Genomic DNA, 17246 nt, shown 5'->3' on the forward strand with positions numbered 1-17246 from the left:
TAAAAAACACTTCTCAATAAAAGAGCATTCACTAAAGCTAAATCAGCATCATAATTAGAGAGATCATAAGTAGGCTATGAAAGATCTTTTACTTAAAATAGAAATACCCCATATATACAACATATACAACAACAACAATGTAACAAAAATCTACTTAAGTAAAATTTTATGAAAATATTACTTAAATGAAAGTATACAAGTATAAGCATCAAAATATACTCAAAGTAAAAAAGAGAAAGTTGTCAGTGTGCAGAATGACCCATTTCAGAATAATGTATATTATATTTTTGGATTATACTGTAATTATTGATGCATCGATCAAACATCATTTTAATGTTGCAGCTGATAAAGGTGGGGGTAATTTTGAATTGGTAGCCTTTTGATTTCTCCCCCTGAAGATCAATAAAGTCTTATCTTAACCAGCAACAATAGGGTACCTCATAATTTATTTGATAATTCTATTAAATTTGTTCAGTATCCACAGTTATCAAATGAATGTAGAGAAGTAACCTATGGGCCATAAAGCTGCAGAAAAAAGAAAGAAAAAAAAAACTTAAGTAAAGTAGCTACAAGTTCCCCTGAAATTGAACTTAAGAACATTACTTGAATAAATGTATTTAGTTACTTTCCACAACGGCTGGAATTGTATAATTTTAATCATATACATATATACATTTAATCATTAACTCATAAATTCTTTATGTTGTGACGTTTATGTCAATCTAGGAACTAATGTCATTGTTTAATGTAACAATCGAGTTAGTTATGAGGGGACACCTCAAGTCTTAAGCGCGAAGTTAGGTCCGGTCGGTGTGTATGTGGGCCACTTTGAAAAATATGGTCGGGTAAAATTGCTTTGGGTGGGTTGTTTGAGCTGCTACATGAGACAGAGATTCTGTGTGAGGTGAAAGGGACAGGTGCGTGCAGGTGTTGTAAAAACAACCGGACGTATTGTTGTTGTTGTTGTTCGGTCGTTGATCCACACCACCAGTAGATGCAGCAGCAGCAGCGACGGTGACATGGAGGCAATTAAGGTAGGTGCTCGATCATCGCAACACGTGACAAAAATCAATCATAACTCAGACAAATATGAACACACTGGACTGATACACATATTTTTAGATTCATGTATGACTTACACTTCCCGAAAATGTCACTGTCATTCGATGGCCGTAACAAATAAACGTTAATAAAACCGCTTAGCAATTATCCAAAAAGCCACTCATTGTAACCACAGAACTTGGCAGGGACTCATCACGTTTTTAAGTTTTCTTCAGTATCAGAATAATTCATTGTTAGTCGTCTGTACATCCAATGATACATAGCAAGCAGGGGCTGCTAATACTTAATTCGGCATACTTGATTTTACAAAATGTAAATAAACATAGGTTATAATAGGCGCTCAAATCCACAGCATAACTCACTGAATCCATTATACTTGCTGTGTCTGGTAAAAGTTCACATCTGTTAACATGACATAACGTTATGTAAACTCTAAAAGTTTAAGGTTTTTTTTGTTTACATATCAGTAAGTTATTTCATCCCTACTCATATATTCATAAATTGTAAATATATTAGATTGCTGTTAATTTTCCATGTTAATTATATTTAAAGATTTCACACAAGTAAAATGAACTTTTTAAGAAATTCTGATTTTATATATTCTAGCAGAATAACATACCAAAGAATAAATAGTAAGTTATTTAAAAAAAAAACAAAAAAAACAATATGCCAGATGTATGGTCAATCTATAACTCTGATTGTCTATTTCCTCTCTGCGCAGCCATGTGATCAATTATGTGATCACCTGATAGTTCGTCTTAAAAGTTACTTTTACACTTTGCTGTAAGTATGAGCTCAGCTAACTCAGACAAGAACCTTTTTACTGTAAGGTTGGTACTTTAAGCTTTTTTAAATGTAATTCGTAGACATATGATAAATATTGGCCCAAGCTGCCATAACATCAACTAGTATGAAACTTCAGTGACTGAAAGAAGGCTGCAAGCTGTAGTTGAAAGCCATGGAAAAAGCTAGTATGTGGACCTTGAGTTAAGATGTTTGCTTGTCAAACTGCAAGGCAATTGCAAGTCTTGTATGGTCTCTGATTTCCATTAAAAGGAATTTGCATTTGAACCTTGAGCCCTGTCAATAGAGTTTTTTGCACAGTTGAGACCATAGACTGAGACTGTAGTGCCAAGATTTGTGTTTTTTTTCTGCAACTTTACCAGATCCAAAATTGAGAACAAAATCATATTTTAAGTTTTTAGAGAGTAAGTTAAGTCTCAGGTCTTCTCTTATTCTGACTACTCGACTCAAATCTACCGCCTTGTTTAGAAGTCATATTTTTTTAAGAATCTGGCCAGCAGCTTCAAGTTCAGGCGGTTCAATGAGCAATACTGTAGAGACTGAAACTAGCCAACATTAAAACATTGCCACCTAGTGGAGAGATCTTCTCAGTGCACTTGGTTCTGATGGGGAGGAAAGGAAGTGTCACACAAAAGGCCTTCTGTTTCAATGCAATCACATTTATTGGCTTTTTTTCTATGCACAGTTACTAAGCAGCCTGATGAGCTGTTAAAATGAATTAGATATAGAATAATGGAATTTTCACAATGTTGTAACCCCCCCAAAAAATAAATACAAGACTGAAGGTGTTGCACAGCTCCAAAATATACAAAGGCTTGGAAATAATCATGTAAACTTTGAAAAAAAAACTTTTTTGTTTTTAATCTTTTATTGGTTTATTTTACAAAAGAAAGACTTTGCAAGATTTTTTTCTTTAAAAACTTATTTACAGGTTTATACAAAAATACAAAAGTGATTCAAATCTGTTAAGTCCTAGCTAGTTTTAAACATGGAGCTTCTTTTAAGTAGTTACACTTTGTCTTCAACATCTGTATTTTTTCTGTTCTCTGGTACATATTTTAAAGTCAAGTCAAGTTTAGTGTTATTCCATACTGTACACCCTTGAAAAAAATATCAAGTGGTTGTTGTCACACTTCCCTTTAGGGCAAAATTGTGTGTAGACATTGGAAAACGGAAACAAAAGAATCTATATCTATCTCAAGGTGATAGATTCTTGTTTTGTTATATTCCCAAGCTGTTGAGGACTGAGCTTTAAGAGGGCTAAAGGAGTGTTAAACTAGAGTTTGCATGGCAACCACAGTTTCTCTTTCTAATCACATTGTGTCAATCAATCATCTGTCCACTGCTTTTACAACTAAAGGAAACAGTCTTTAGGTACCTCTATAGCATCGCTGCCAGCACAGGTACAGTACGGAAAAATCACACTAAACTAATTGTTAAATATTTTGTTTTTAAACTTTAAATGGCATTTCACAGAGTCACATTGCATTTTTCCACTTTTCATATAATACTGCATCAACTCTACAGATTTGTTTATTTTAGTTATTCAGTAATAATGTTTTGTGGGATTCAAAAAAAAAATCTGTTACGAGTCAAAAGTAAAGACAATGACTTTCTGACCAGATTAAACTAGTTTTTGGGTCTATGAATGGATATTTTTTCCATTTCTGTGTTTTTTTTGTTTTTTTTTTTGTTTTTTTTTTCGTACATTTTATCCAAAACTGCTTGTCCGGATTTGCACGTTAAACTGAATCAGTAGTTTCTCCTTGAAAATATTTCTGTCATTCCCAAACTTCCACAGCTCCAGCAAGACTAGGACCCAGCACCAAAAGTGTTCAGATTCTCCCTCCTGACAGATTCAATATCATTTTCTTTACAGTCTCTTATACGTATGATTGTCCAGTGAGTAGATATACAGTACAAGATAAACCCCTGTTTGTGATCACGACTATACAGAACAGAATTAGCCAGACAGTTTGTACATCTATACAACACACTATTGAACTTGACATTTGAATGGAAAATACAAAATCTTTTCTCGTGGTATGGAGACATCCCTCAGATAAAAATAATGATATGGTGGTATCCTTTTCTTCTTTTTTTCGTTACTTATTGCATGCGATAGAAAACACAACAAATAAAACAATGAGTAGGAACAAGTGCGCTTCAGCAATATGGGTATGATGAATGTAAAATTCTTATAATCAGTTCACAGCTTTGTACTCTCTCCATCTTACACAGTGTCAGTTCTGCAATTCAGATTCGCTGAGTATCAAACAGTTGTGTTTTTGTTATCTATCTATCTATCTATCTATCTATCTATCTATCTATCTATCTATCTATCTATCTATCTATCTATCTATAGCATTTACAATAAAACAGTAATATGCTTGCTGAGGTATTCACAGAATACAGTGAATGGTTTCTATTGAAGTACGGTCTCTGAATGTAATAAGTATATGTGTTGCGTTTGCTGTGGTAGGCAGGTGAGAGTTCAAACTTTCCACTGATGATATTTTGCTTCTGTAACACACTCGATACTATACATGTGTAATATTTATTGGAAGGATGAGAGATTTTACAGCATACTCTAACTCCGGTGTTGGATAGAAAAGGCTGTAGCAATACAGTGGATGCATTGCTGACTTTTAAATACTGGTGGTATGTAGTCCTCCTCTTGCCGCCTCTCTCTCAGATTTTGTGATAAAGTTAGAGGAGGGTAAGACAAAATGGCATACACCAGCCACTGGGTTGAGCTTTCACCTGTCTAATGCTACTGGGTCAGTGCAAATGAAGGAGAGGCAACAAGGAGAGGAGAACAGTGTTCATTGTTAAGATTCATGTGTGATGTCAGTGAAACCTGTTCTTCTTTGCTACACTCAAGTTGAATTCCCTATAAAATTTCTGCTTGTTGTTTTATATAGATATGACTTTTTATATTCAGTACAAATATACATATGCAATTTCATTATAAGATATATTTTCTTTTCAAGGAATATTCTTGAATCATCAAGTGCAAAAGCGAGGTTGGTTCATGGAAACATTTCCAAATTCACCTCTAGTCAAACCGATTGAGGACCTTCTAAAGCATTTTCACCGTCTGCACTCAATGGTATCATTAAAACTGCTTTGAAATGCACCTTTTCCACTTCAAGTCAGCACATAAAGACTGGCCGGTAGCTGGAAAAGCTTTAATCAGTCTAAACATACTAGATGTCAAGGTTGGATTTAAATAAGTATGTGATTGAATTCTGGTGGAACATGGCACAAGTCCATGCATATGTGCAGAGACTTATAAATGCCCTGCTTACAACCACCTCTAGTAGAGAAAGGCCACTGTGCGATTGTCCAAAATTAGCCGGTATCTTTGAGAAATGGGCCCCATCTAGGCGCAAGCCCTTGCTCCTTGTTGTTAGACACTCAAATCCAAGACAAATCAATTTAGATCACTGGAAATGTGGTACAAATGTCACTAAAATCTTTCGCAGTGAAAGATTATTTATTCTTATAATACAAAGGAACCACAAAAATGTCGACAGAAACCAGGATCCAGGGGATGTTTCCATATAGGGTCATGCAACATGGTGAAACTTTATCATCATGTTCTGTGGCGCAATTTTACAAAAATACATGCATCATGTTATCTTTTTGGATATAATTTATGTGAAGAAATATATGATTGGCTCTGTGTGATATACTCTCTATGCCAGGTTTGCAGATGGAACTATAATAGATAAGTTGGTGCTGTGTTGAGATGTTGTTAGTAACTTTCACAACGAAACAACTCTTGCTTGTTGGCAGGAATATTGAGTATGGACTCTGGGAATTCAGGCCGATGCTTTGGGCACCAAAAGTTCAAAGAATATTAAATTTCATAAGAATTTTAAATTTTGATAAGAAAGCAGTTCCTCAGTGACACACACGCACCCACACCATTCAAAACACAAGAAGTAGAAATATCAGTGGATGTTGCATGTGCTTGTTCATGCACACGCACATTGTCCATATTCCACAAAATTTCTTTTCTTATCATTTATCATTATTTACCAAACATTTTGTACTGTTTTTTTTTTAAAATGTTTTTGTTCTTGTTTTTAAAAAGACAGGTCAATCAAAATAGGTCTTAAGTCTTGCTCTTTTAATAATGAGGGAGCTATTCTTTTGATAATACAGTATTTAGATAAATCTTCAAAGTTCTCATAATCATCCCTTTATGATTCAGTATCTCACAACACTCAGTCTGACACCCCTAAATCGAACGATAGATCCAAAACTGTGCATTTTAGCAAATGCTAAAATTCAGTTAGTTTGTTTTTTTTGTTGTTGTTTTTTTTAATGTTCAGATTTTGTGTGTCGCAAGAATTACACTATTGGCCTTGATGACACACCTATCCAAGATTAGAAAAGTAGTAGGGGTCACTTCAAATGTAGGACACAGCTAAGAATAGAGGACATCTCTCATTGGGTGGTTTTAGGATGATCTGTCATCATGGGGGCTCCCATCTGAATTCTCTGTCTCCCCTTCAGAAATGGCTTGCATGGGGGCTGTGTAGAGGCGGCTTCGTGTACTATAGCGACTGCTGTTGGCTACAGGGGGGATCCGAGAACGTCCCTGACGAGATGCAGCTGACATAGGCAGGGTTTTGGGTGTGAAACTCTCAGAGTTGGCCCTGGGAAAAAGGCCTGGTATCTGGATTGGGTCCAGGCTAGAAATGGGGGGCTCTTGGAGTGTCGAGGGTAGCTCCTCAGCTTGCCTGATGGGCCCCTCCTGAAGGGACTCCCCTGGGATTTTAGGGGTGATAGGGCTCTTCAGAATCTCTGTGGCTGACATGCGGTAGCTGGAATCAGACCTGCTACCTTTCTTCAGCAGCAGGAGTTTGAATTCCTCATTGGATGTGGTGGATTTCTTGGCGCTGCGGTAGATTGGCACAGGGGCTCGTTGTGAGCCAGCAGCATTGGCTAAGGTGGCTGGGATGTTGAGAGGAGGGGCTGGCGGGATAATGACCGTGGAGACATTGCCAGCGGTCACTGCTGTAGGGCAGAGACGAGACTTCACGTTTAAGTCTCCAGAATCTTTACGGCCCAGGACCTTTCTTTTGGATCTGAATGAGGAAATCATAGTATAGTCCTAATTAATACTTAGACAGTGGATGATAAGGTACAGGGATAGACAAAATAGCAGCTGGTTTATAATCAAAACCTGACAAATAGCTATACATTGCATGCAGTACATAGACACTGAAGATAGAATCAAACAGATTGAACAGCAATGCAAAATTTACAGCACCTGTGTATCATGGCAAACAGGTCCTCAGTTGTACGGGTCTTATTGGGTGACGTGATAATAATGTCATCATCCACTTTGGTGTCATCCGTCAGAGGGGAGAGTGAGTTATCACTGGGCGTGGAATCTGCAGTACACAAAATCCCTATCACATGTCATCTGGTTGTCTGATCATTTAGTATACAGTTGGTGAAATAACCTTCCTTTAAACCTTTCTCTCCATTTATGATTAAAGGTTACTACATGATTAACCAGCTATTGTTGCAGCTATTTGCTTTTTTTTTTTTACATAAATTAATGGCATGTTATTGTGGTCTTTTCAATCATTTTTACAAAACAGTACTACTGCTAGTTGAATTGGTTTAAAAGCCTACCTTTACTGAAGTAATCCTCTGTGTCAGGAGTGGTGGAGTCATCTTTGCTCTCCTGTGGCTGCTGCTGATGGGCACTTCTGGTAGCACCTGATGTCACTTCCTCCTCATCTTCCTGCTCTACTTGTCCTCCTTTCCTTGCATCGCTGATTAGGTAAGGATGCGATGTCTCCATTGTGGTACCAGGCACTTTGACTGGACTAGCCCAGGGCCCTGAGTCTGAGTGGGATCCCCCAGCAAACTCATACGCTGGGGGTGGAGGGTGGTCCGATCTCATGCCTCCTCTGGAACATGCAGCCCTCTGCGGCTCTTTCACCTGCTCCTCCTCTTCTTCCTCGTCGTCTTCATCGTCATCATCATCCTGGGAGAACGAGCGCTCCCCCAAAACCCTAAATTCAGAGTGTGCATGAGTTGAATGTGTGAGCCCTCTGAACTCTGTGTGTGAGTGGATATGTGTGTGTAGATCCACAGGCGAAGGGTGGGGAGCACGTGGCACAGGCCGATGCAAAGGTGAGCTGTCCTCAGAGAGTTCTGATGATGGGTCCATCCGGGCTCTGAAGGCTGTCATAGCCCAGAAGGTTCCAGGTCCATAGCGGTCCTGTCTGAGCAGCAGGCTTTCATAGGATGGAGGCCCATCAGGGTGCCGGCCAGGGGGAGGTGGTTGCGAGTGTTCAGGGGATGAGGTATGGTCATGAGCTGGGGGTCTGGGAGGTGGTCTACGAGGAGGGAGAGGCCTAGTGCTAATAGGTGGTGGGGCAAGTGTAGAACTACTAGGAGGACATTTGGGTCTTGTAGCGGTCTCTAGTCCACTTGCTGTTTCCTGGTCTGTAGTGGTAGCACTATCTGTAGATTGGCTAACAGAATGGAGCTGCACTGAACGAAGAGCAGATGGAGTTATCGCCAAGAGATTGGAGCTGGGAATTATTGAAGCAGAACTTGAACTTGGTGGGGGGTTGGTACTTGTAGTCTCAGGGGCCAACAATTTTGTTCCAGTGGTTAAAACATTTGCAACTCTGTGTTTGCTGTGGTGGAGCGTGTGCATGTGGTGCGTCCGATGAGATAGCGTGTGTCTGACATAGCCACCATGAAGAACATTGAGATCAAGTTGAGATGGTGGAGGTGGGAAGTCTGGGTCTCTCTTATAGCCAGAGGAAATGGAAACTCCATCTCTGGGGAAGTGCTGCAGGGAAGAGAGAGAAGACTTCCTCTCGGGCACTTTGGGCTTTCTCTTGCCAGTTGAGGGAGACAGAGGTCCTGGGAAGAACGCTGCTGAAGATGAAGGCAAGGTTGATGTTGGAGTCTCAGATTGGCTGGAATAGCCACTTGATGGTGATGCCAGGCCGGCCAACTTCTCAGGGGACCCAAGTTTGAAGTCTCCAGGTGGGAGAGGTGGACTAGTTGCCCTGGTCTCTGAAGCCTGGGCATGGGCCTGGGTTTGGGTTTCTGTGGAGGAGGAAGAGCTGTCTGGTGACTTGATACACTCCATGACAGTAGTTCCTGTGGCTGTGCTTGAGTTGGACATAGATGTGTACTCACCATTGTTGGACTTCAGCTCAGTGTTGTGAAGCCACAGGTCTGCATAGTCAGATTGCACAGCACCTTCATCCTTAAATGAGTGTGTATCTGCTGAGCTAAAGGACATGGGCTCTACTATGTCCACGGTTTCACCCAGTCCCATTCCCCAACTTCCCAAAGGCTCTGCCACTAGACAAGATGTTTGTAATGGTTCTGGAGCACCTCCAAGTTCAAGCTCCAGTTCCAGTTTCATATCTGTGGAAGACAAGGTAAGCTCTTGTTCACTAACCGTCTTTGGTTGATCCTGATCTGCCTGTGTGTCCGTTCCAACATCAACACTACTACTGGTCTCCTTCAGTGACGAAGTCCGTTTGGGTGGTGGAGGTTTGACTTTCGGTTTCCTCAGTGGACGACAGGCCCTCCCCAGGGTCATAGTACCTGCTCGGAAGTCAGTTGAGGGCTGGGGGTAAACTCCATGGGATAGTGGTGCTGCCACAGTGTTGGATTGACTACAGTCAGGTCCTGGGTCTGCATAGTTATACATGTATCCTCTGTAACTCTGATTACACTCCCCAAAATGCACAGAAGAGGAGTAGAAACCCTCTGTATCAGATGGATAATGAGAGCCAGGCTCTTTTTCAGTGTTGCTGGTCTTATTGTCACTAAAACATGTTTGGTCTTCTAGACCTTGTTTGGAGCTGTACTCCTGGGCTAACCCATGGCTCTGGCTCAGGTTTTGGGTCTGGTCAGGGTCTTGGTCTGGATCAGTCTGGTCTTGGTCTGGAGGGTATGTCCACTCCCCCTCACTGGCCGTACTGACCCCTGCATCGTCCAGCTGGTCTGTGGCTGAGGATGTGAACGAGCTTGACCTGTGGCCCTGGCCCTGGGGTCTGAGGTCAGAGTGGTATGAGGGATCCAGGGAAAATCCCTCATCCATGGCATTGGGCACAGTGTTGAGTGACAGCTCTGAGTCGCAGTGGGATGAGCCTGTCAGTGGTGGAGAGGAGGGCGGGGGGATAGTTTCAGATGTCTGAGAGGGACAGGTGGAGCTGGAACCACTCCAGTTCCCACTCGATGACTGGTGGTCCTCCTTGTGGTCCACATGGCTGCCTAGGACTCCTGTTGTAGACACCGAGTGAATAGGGCTACTAAAAGTATCTGAACTTGATGAGATCTCACAGCTGCCCATGTCAGCTTTGCGGGGCAAGCGAGAACGGCCTCTCTCCATCCAGCTATGCTCTGGGCTCCCTCCTCCTCCACCCCCTCTGTCTCTATCCCCAGATCGCTGTAACCTTTTTAGGCTTCCAAGTTGCAGTGGTTCAGGAGCTGCCTGGTCATCTGTGCTCTCCTCTTCATCCTTCATCATCATCATCTTCATTCTTGGACTAGGGCCAGGTGGAATAAAGTCCTCTGCTTCATATGGTGACAACTCCTCATCTTCATCATCGTCATCATAATTGTCATCGTCATCCTCGTCACTGTCCATCAGACGTCCACCCTCTCGCGGGAGGCTACGAGAGCGCAAGCGTCCACCGTGGGCTGCAGCACTGGTATATGTGGAGTCTGACTGGTCACCCAGGGAAGAAATGTTGCCTGTTGAATGGGACAGAGATGCAGGGATTCCCTGATGGCCACGTTGAGCTCTGATGCGCCTTCTGGAGGGAGCAGCTGTACCTGAAGATGTAAGGACAGAAGAGAGAGAAAGACAGAAAGAGGCATTTTTTAATTCATGTGGATGTTGCCCATAGGACTATACCAAGTTACCATAAATAAATTGAATTCCTGTTTGATGGATCTCGTTTGAGGATGAAAGTATACTAGTTTGATAATATTGGCAGCTTTTAGATGGTTGTCCTGTTCAAACTTAGCAATGGTAGCTATCTGAGAAGGAGTAGATCATAACATTATTCTTCACATCATTGCAATAAACATTTGCATTGCAAACATTTTGTCATGGGAGTTAAACAAACTCCTGAAAGATGAAAAAAAGAACACCAATAAAGAACTCAGAAACATGCTACATACATGCTATAAGGAAATCATCTGTCTGGCAGCCAGAGTCCCGAGTGTGATGGAGGCGACCACTGATCGAGAGATCTTCCTGACAGAGAGAGAGTTGGTGCGGGTTGGCATGGACGATCACTGTGCGCTCTCTTGCTACGGGTGATTCATCTGAGTCTGAACGCAAAAAGACAAAGCATGTTACGTGTCATATCATATACAAACCATTTCTTCAGAGGATATAAGGGAAATATGAGGAAAAGCTACAAAATTAAGACTCATACACAAATTTTTCTGTCAATAAGCAGATGTGCTCGTTAACATACCCATGTCCTGATGTACTCTTTTGGGTATTCCTGTGATAGTCTTCCTCCTCCTCAGCTTCCTTCTCCTCTGAAGAACCGACTGAGAATGGACTAGAGAGCAACGAGCACTTGCTTCCCTGTCAAACCCAACCCCTGCAATAACAGCAGAGGCTATAAGCCATATGTGATATAGAATTTTAGTACAATAGAGGTTAACACTGCACACTATATTGTTTATTTCTAATAGTCTTATCATCTTATTGCTCATTCCCTCATAGTTTTGTGGTAATGATTCATAGTTTTTATACAAGCAGTCTGTGTTTGATTGCTGTTTGGTCAATTGTTAGCACAGTCACTTCACAGTTAGAAGATTCCTGGTTTGATCCTCACCAGGGCTAACCTAGCTCTTTTTTAATTTTCCTGTTGTTCCTCTTTTTCTTACCTGTGACGTTGATGGGGATGATACAGGAGGAGATGGCGTGAGAATCGGCAGTTGTCTTCTGATCTGATGGTGGGAGGTTTTCCTTTGACCAGTTTGTCTGTTTATCCTGGGTCGAGGAGGCATTGGGGGCTGAGGCCTTGGCTCTGTGACCTCCCAAGACCTCACCACCTTCGCCTTCCCCTGTCGAGGTAGCCTGGAAGAAGCAAGGAGCAACATTACATATGCTGGGTTCTGATGCTCCACACAGTTTTAGTATAAGTTACTTGGTTGGACAGACTAAAAGTAATTATTTACAATGCCGATGTGTAGCATGAAATAGCCACTAGGAGTGAAGCAATCAACAAGCAAATACAAAATGAACTACTGAACATTTAAGTGATTATAGGTTAAACAGAAAGTTAAAACAACACAATTGCTTGATACCTTTCTACTCCATGGGATGAAGATGCAACTTTCAATTGGGTGAAGTGAGTAAAAGCACTCAAACTATGAACATAAAATACGACAAAAAAACAAAAGAACAGATGACATGACATAAATAATCCAAAAGACTTTAAATAAAAAGATTAAAGGAAAGTCAAAAGGTGAGGGATGAATGAGACTGACAATGTAATGTTTAATTTATTCAATTTCCTCTCTCGAACAGTTAAAAAATCTCACATTGTCCTATTCTTCATCTTATAGCCTAAAACCTCATTTGTTTTTTGTTAAAATTACATGTGTGGATACTTTTTTTTCACATCTTTCCTTATTGACAATGTCTTTTTAATAACTAAATTTTAGCTTAAGGTTTAGCTGACAGTTTGCTATTCAAGCATCTTCCTTACCTTTCTTTGGATCGTTGGAATATCTGCTTCTCTCCCTGGCCTCTCCTGTGGCATCAGGAAAACACACACATACAAACAATTATTGTGTGCAACACAGTTAAGAAAACATTTTTGTATTTTTCTGACCGTGTGTCAGTGAATTTTCTTACTTTTCGCTGTATGGTCTGGATCTCTGTTTCTCTCATGGTCCTCTCCTGCAGAAGATTCAGAAAGAGAGAAATGACAGTAAAGTTAGTGTTATTTAAAAAAAAAAAGACATGTTCTGAACAGATCATACCTATAATGTATACTGATATACAGTAAAAAGTACCAATACAACCACATGATAAAAGTGAAAAAAAAAATTAAATTGGAATCTAATGTACTGTAGTCTTATGTGTCATGAAACCCCAGACACACAACAGGAACTGTACACACAAGTGGAAAAAACACACATCTTACAGCAAGCACCTACATGTTAGACATTAACAGATACACAGACGAATTTCTGTTTTACCTTCCTGGGTTGATAGTCTAACTCTCGCTCCCTCTCTGCTCTCTCTTGCTGCATGGCAACATCAGAATGAGATATTGTGTCAGTTTATTGTAACACATATTTAATAGGAATAAAAGTTGTCAAAAAGCACAAAAAATATTCAATTAAGAAAAATGAATAGGAAAAAATGTGTTTCCCTGGTGTTTTTCTGAATGTGACCTTCATGTCTTCCTCCCTGTCCCATACCTCTTTCAACATGCAAGTGTCCAGTCATTCACTTAGTTTGTGCGATTTAAAAAAAACAAAACCATTATTGGATAACTGCCCCCTGGTTGGTTGGTGAGATATATTTTCAATTGTGAACAGTGTGTTGTCCTTACAGCTCGTGCCAGGCGACTCCTCTGTTGCCGGCGAATGGTGTGTGGCGAGGGGAAGGTGGGCATTGGGGGCGCCACTGAGATAGAGATTGTCACCCTGTTTCTCTCCCGACTTGTGGACCGCTGGCGCTGTTGTTCGTCTGTGGAATCCAAACACACACATGAAAACTCACAAACTATGCAATTTGTTCTCAGTATAATGCAACTGTGCAGACGGGATCAGCCTCTCTCACCTCGGTGCAGGGCTCTGAGACTCAGTTGAGCGTTTCTGTGCAGCTCCTCTAGACATGGTGATCGGGTACAAGGATGAAACACATTGTGCTGCTGGTGCCATGGAGCTTGATAGTGAACTGACAGCTTACTCTCTATATCCAGGTTTGACACCGCTAAGAAAGAGAGAAGAGAGACGATGTTAAAGGGAATCTCTGTGATGAGTCTAGCATAAAAGAGAAAACATACTGGTCTGCACATAAACAAAGTTATTGATGAGTTGTTTTACAATTTTTTTTACAGTTTTGACCAAAATGTGTGTATGTATATCTAGACTATCTTGGGCTATGGTCTATTTTAAGACCTGTGTGGTTCTGTATAGTTGGTAACTGGCTTATGGGTGATTTTTTATGTCTGATAAGATTGATTATCTAATTTAAGGAAAAGTGTTTTCTTGTGTGTATATGAACAGTAAATCATGCTTTTCTTTAACATGGGTGTTTAACTGAGCCAGATGTTGCTGATTAAAACTTGCATCAATAGATAGAGGAGCTTGCAAAACTTCCAGACTTCAAAACCTTTGTGTGTGTTTAAGTTTTGACCTTATAGATCCATGGTCATATGACCATGTAGCAAACTTGTGGGCAAAAATGAGCAGTGGGCTAGAGCTGACCCCCATTCCTCCTGCTTTCTTTTTATCCTATACATAGTCTGTTGCCTTCAAGAACTCAAGTATAAAAAGCACACAGCATATTACACATGGCAATTTATATCTTTACCAGAGCCCATGTGTCGTACCCATGTGTTGGAACACTACCTGCCCCTATAGGTACACTGAATGTCAGCTAGTTTGATTCAACGCAAGACACGGTTACATCTTAAACAATAGAAGTGTTAAAACTACATTTTGACATAGGAGCCCTCTACAAGACAGTGACACAGTTTGAGTGTGATGAGAGCAGTGATGGAGTTTCCACCTCAAGGCCTTTTGTTGATATTGTGCTGTAGTGGTAGATTCAATTAAACTACAATTAATCAAATTACCACGAATCATTAACATACTTATAACACACACACACACACATATATATACACANATTCAATTAAACTACAATTAATCAAATTACCACGAATCATTAACATACTTATAACACACACACACACACACACACACACACACACACACACACACACACACACACACATATATATATATATATATATATATAATTTTTTTTTTGAGTATTACAGTACTTTTAGAAAATAATACGTTAACATGTTTTTGTCGCTTTAATGATATGGGTCTTAAGATAGGACATTTGTATGACGGTGCCTACTCCACCAGCATCAGAGAGAAAATAGCACTGAAAGAAAACTGCAGTGAGCTGAGATCCAGGCCAGGTTTTACAATTAACCACCAACAGTCAGAGGCCACACATTAAAGCCAGGCAACATATGAATAAAATACACAAAATAAAGATAAATAACGTTATAAGTTAATATGCACAAATCTATTTAGAAACCTTGATGTAAAGAATGTCACAATCCTCAGTCTTTCTGGGTTGTACATTAAAACACAAGACAAGGCGAGGACCTGCCAGCAGGTGGCAGCTAAACCCATCTCACTCCTGCAACTCTGCACACACCAGCAGACCACTGTAAATTTCTCACGGTCCTGCATGTTTATTGCCATCATTGCCACAATTTATTATTATCATACAACACAAAAACCCTACTATCATGAATGATGTACAACTGAGCATCTATAACTTTCATTTCCATTTATCAAAGAGAGAGAACTGTGATTATCCATCTCTCTTATCTGCTCTCAGAGCCCCTTTAGCCTTTATTATGAATCCTATTTCTCCTCTTTTAACTCCGAATTCAAAATGCAATTGTGTCCTTGAAAGCCACACTGTACATTTGTAGCCAGGCAACCTTTCATTGCTCATCAAGGCTCGTATTAGGATGCAATTAAATCAGCGAGCTCGAATCAGCAGCATTCGGCCGATTTAAACTGCAAGGTTAAAGAAGCACAGAGGGACAGCTTATTCACCCTAAATATTACACAGCTCTCTGCTCTAAATGCTGTCACACAGATTAAGTTATTTTCTTGTTTTGCTTATAAAATTTTGTGTCTTAACATCCATGAAGGTAATAATTATTGAATACAACCGAAGGACTCTGCAGCTATACAATCTCACTTGGCAGATGAAATTTGTTTGAATTGTAGTAAAATAGCGACTTGATTTTAAGACAAATTGAGATGTTTTAAGAATAATTTTTCCATAAAGGTGTTTATCACTTTCTCGAAAAGCTGGATTGATGGGATGTTAAAGTAAATTCTGGAAGAGCCTTTGTTGTAGTTGTTTTCTCATTAAACTGACAGATCTGCAAAATCTGCAAAAACAATCATGCCTTGCTACGTTATCATTCCTGGATGTGAGTAGTAATTTCCCTCAATACAGTGAAAGAAAATAAGGACGGAGAAGTGGAGTATTGGAACAAAGGTGTTTCACTGAGAACAGTCTGTAAAAGGGTGCTGACCTAGTTGTTGTGACACAGTTAAATTAGTGGATTTGTTACTGCTTTATTCCCTGCCATCCCACATATTTCCCTGATCTTTCTTCTCATCGTCCTTTCCGTCTTTTTTTTTTACTCTGTTTTTCTTGCTCTTTTGTTGCAGCCCTCTCATCATAATCATCAAATTGTGCTCTAGTTCAGACTGCACTACTCAGCTGCACGTCCCCTGCTGTTTTTATTCTCTATGTCATCAAAAAAACTCACACAAAGATGATTTCATCACTTAGAAATCCCCTCCAGATATATGATTCAATCAACTGGTTAAAAGTTCCTTAAAATCACATCTACTCCTCCCTTATTGAAAATTCAGAATATATTAATTTGCAAGAACTGTTCTTTTCAAAAATTAATCGCTGGTCACAAAACATTTCCCGCTTCACTGAAAAGTAGAAGGAGGAAAATAAAAAGGAGGTTTCATCTAAGTAAGTAAGTTGCATGTTTGACCACAACCGGCTTCCAAACTAGGTGCAAATCCTGCTCATACCTGAAATTTAAGGTGAGCACAAAGAAACTTCCTGCTTTCAGCTACTAAAATAAGAATGTCAAACTCCGCACTCAGAGAGTGTCAGTGTTTCCCTCATTCTGCACACTGCAGCAAAGTCAGATATTTGAGTTGAGTGATATATCTGTGAAGTAAAAGAATATTACTACTGCACAGCAAACAAAACATCAGCAAAGTTCCAATCAGATCTAGCTTAAAAGTCCATTATCAGGCTGCACAAACAACTTCACTGAACAAACATGTAAAAGATAAGCGTTAAACACTAGAGTGGTCTACACGGAGCGTGTCAGTGTTTCCCTCTTGAGCAGTACCGTGACAACCTTCCCTGTGGTAGCAACTCAGAGCCACAAAAAGACTGAATTCAGAGTTAACACACCAATCACTTCCAAAACTTATTCCCAGAAAGTGATAAGCATCAGGTAACAAAATCAAAATCAGAGTTTCACCTCTCTTCCCTACCTGCATTGTCCTGCATTTGATTGAAGAAG

The 17246-nt window shown here is 40.1% G+C and overlaps 1 protein-coding gene across 1 annotated transcript in view; it reads right to left on the minus strand.

The window, feature by feature from the left end:
* Positions 1–6337: 6337 nt before the first annotated feature.
* Positions 6338–17246, minus strand: part of LOC111224717 (Nance-Horan syndrome protein-like) — a 47678-nt gene continuing 36769 nt past the window's right edge. Inside the window, exons 2-13 of the mRNA XM_022749320.1 lie at positions 13766–13849; positions 13467–13540; positions 13108–13155; positions 12761–12805; positions 12612–12656; positions 12208–12270; positions 11785–11977; positions 11364–11495; positions 11062–11214; positions 7525–10710; positions 7154–7277; positions 6338–6968 (exon numbers count right to left, since the gene is read on the minus strand). Of these exons, the coding sequence (XP_022605041.1) occupies positions 6338–6968; positions 7154–7277; positions 7525–10710; positions 11062–11214; positions 11364–11495; positions 11785–11977; positions 12208–12270; positions 12612–12656; positions 12761–12805; positions 13108–13155; positions 13467–13540; positions 13766–13849 (4778 nt within the window). The remainder of the gene's footprint in view (positions 6969–7153; positions 7278–7524; positions 10711–11061; positions 11215–11363; positions 11496–11784; positions 11978–12207; positions 12271–12611; positions 12657–12760; positions 12806–13107; positions 13156–13466; positions 13541–13765; positions 13850–17246) is intronic.

The sequence above is a fragment of the Seriola dumerili genome, unplaced genomic scaffold, assembly GCF_002260705.1.
Source record: "Seriola dumerili isolate Sdu_G_001 unplaced genomic scaffold, Sdu_1.0 BDQW01000011.1, whole genome shotgun sequence".
Taxonomy (NCBI): domain Eukaryota; kingdom Metazoa; phylum Chordata; class Actinopteri; order Carangiformes; family Carangidae; genus Seriola; species Seriola dumerili.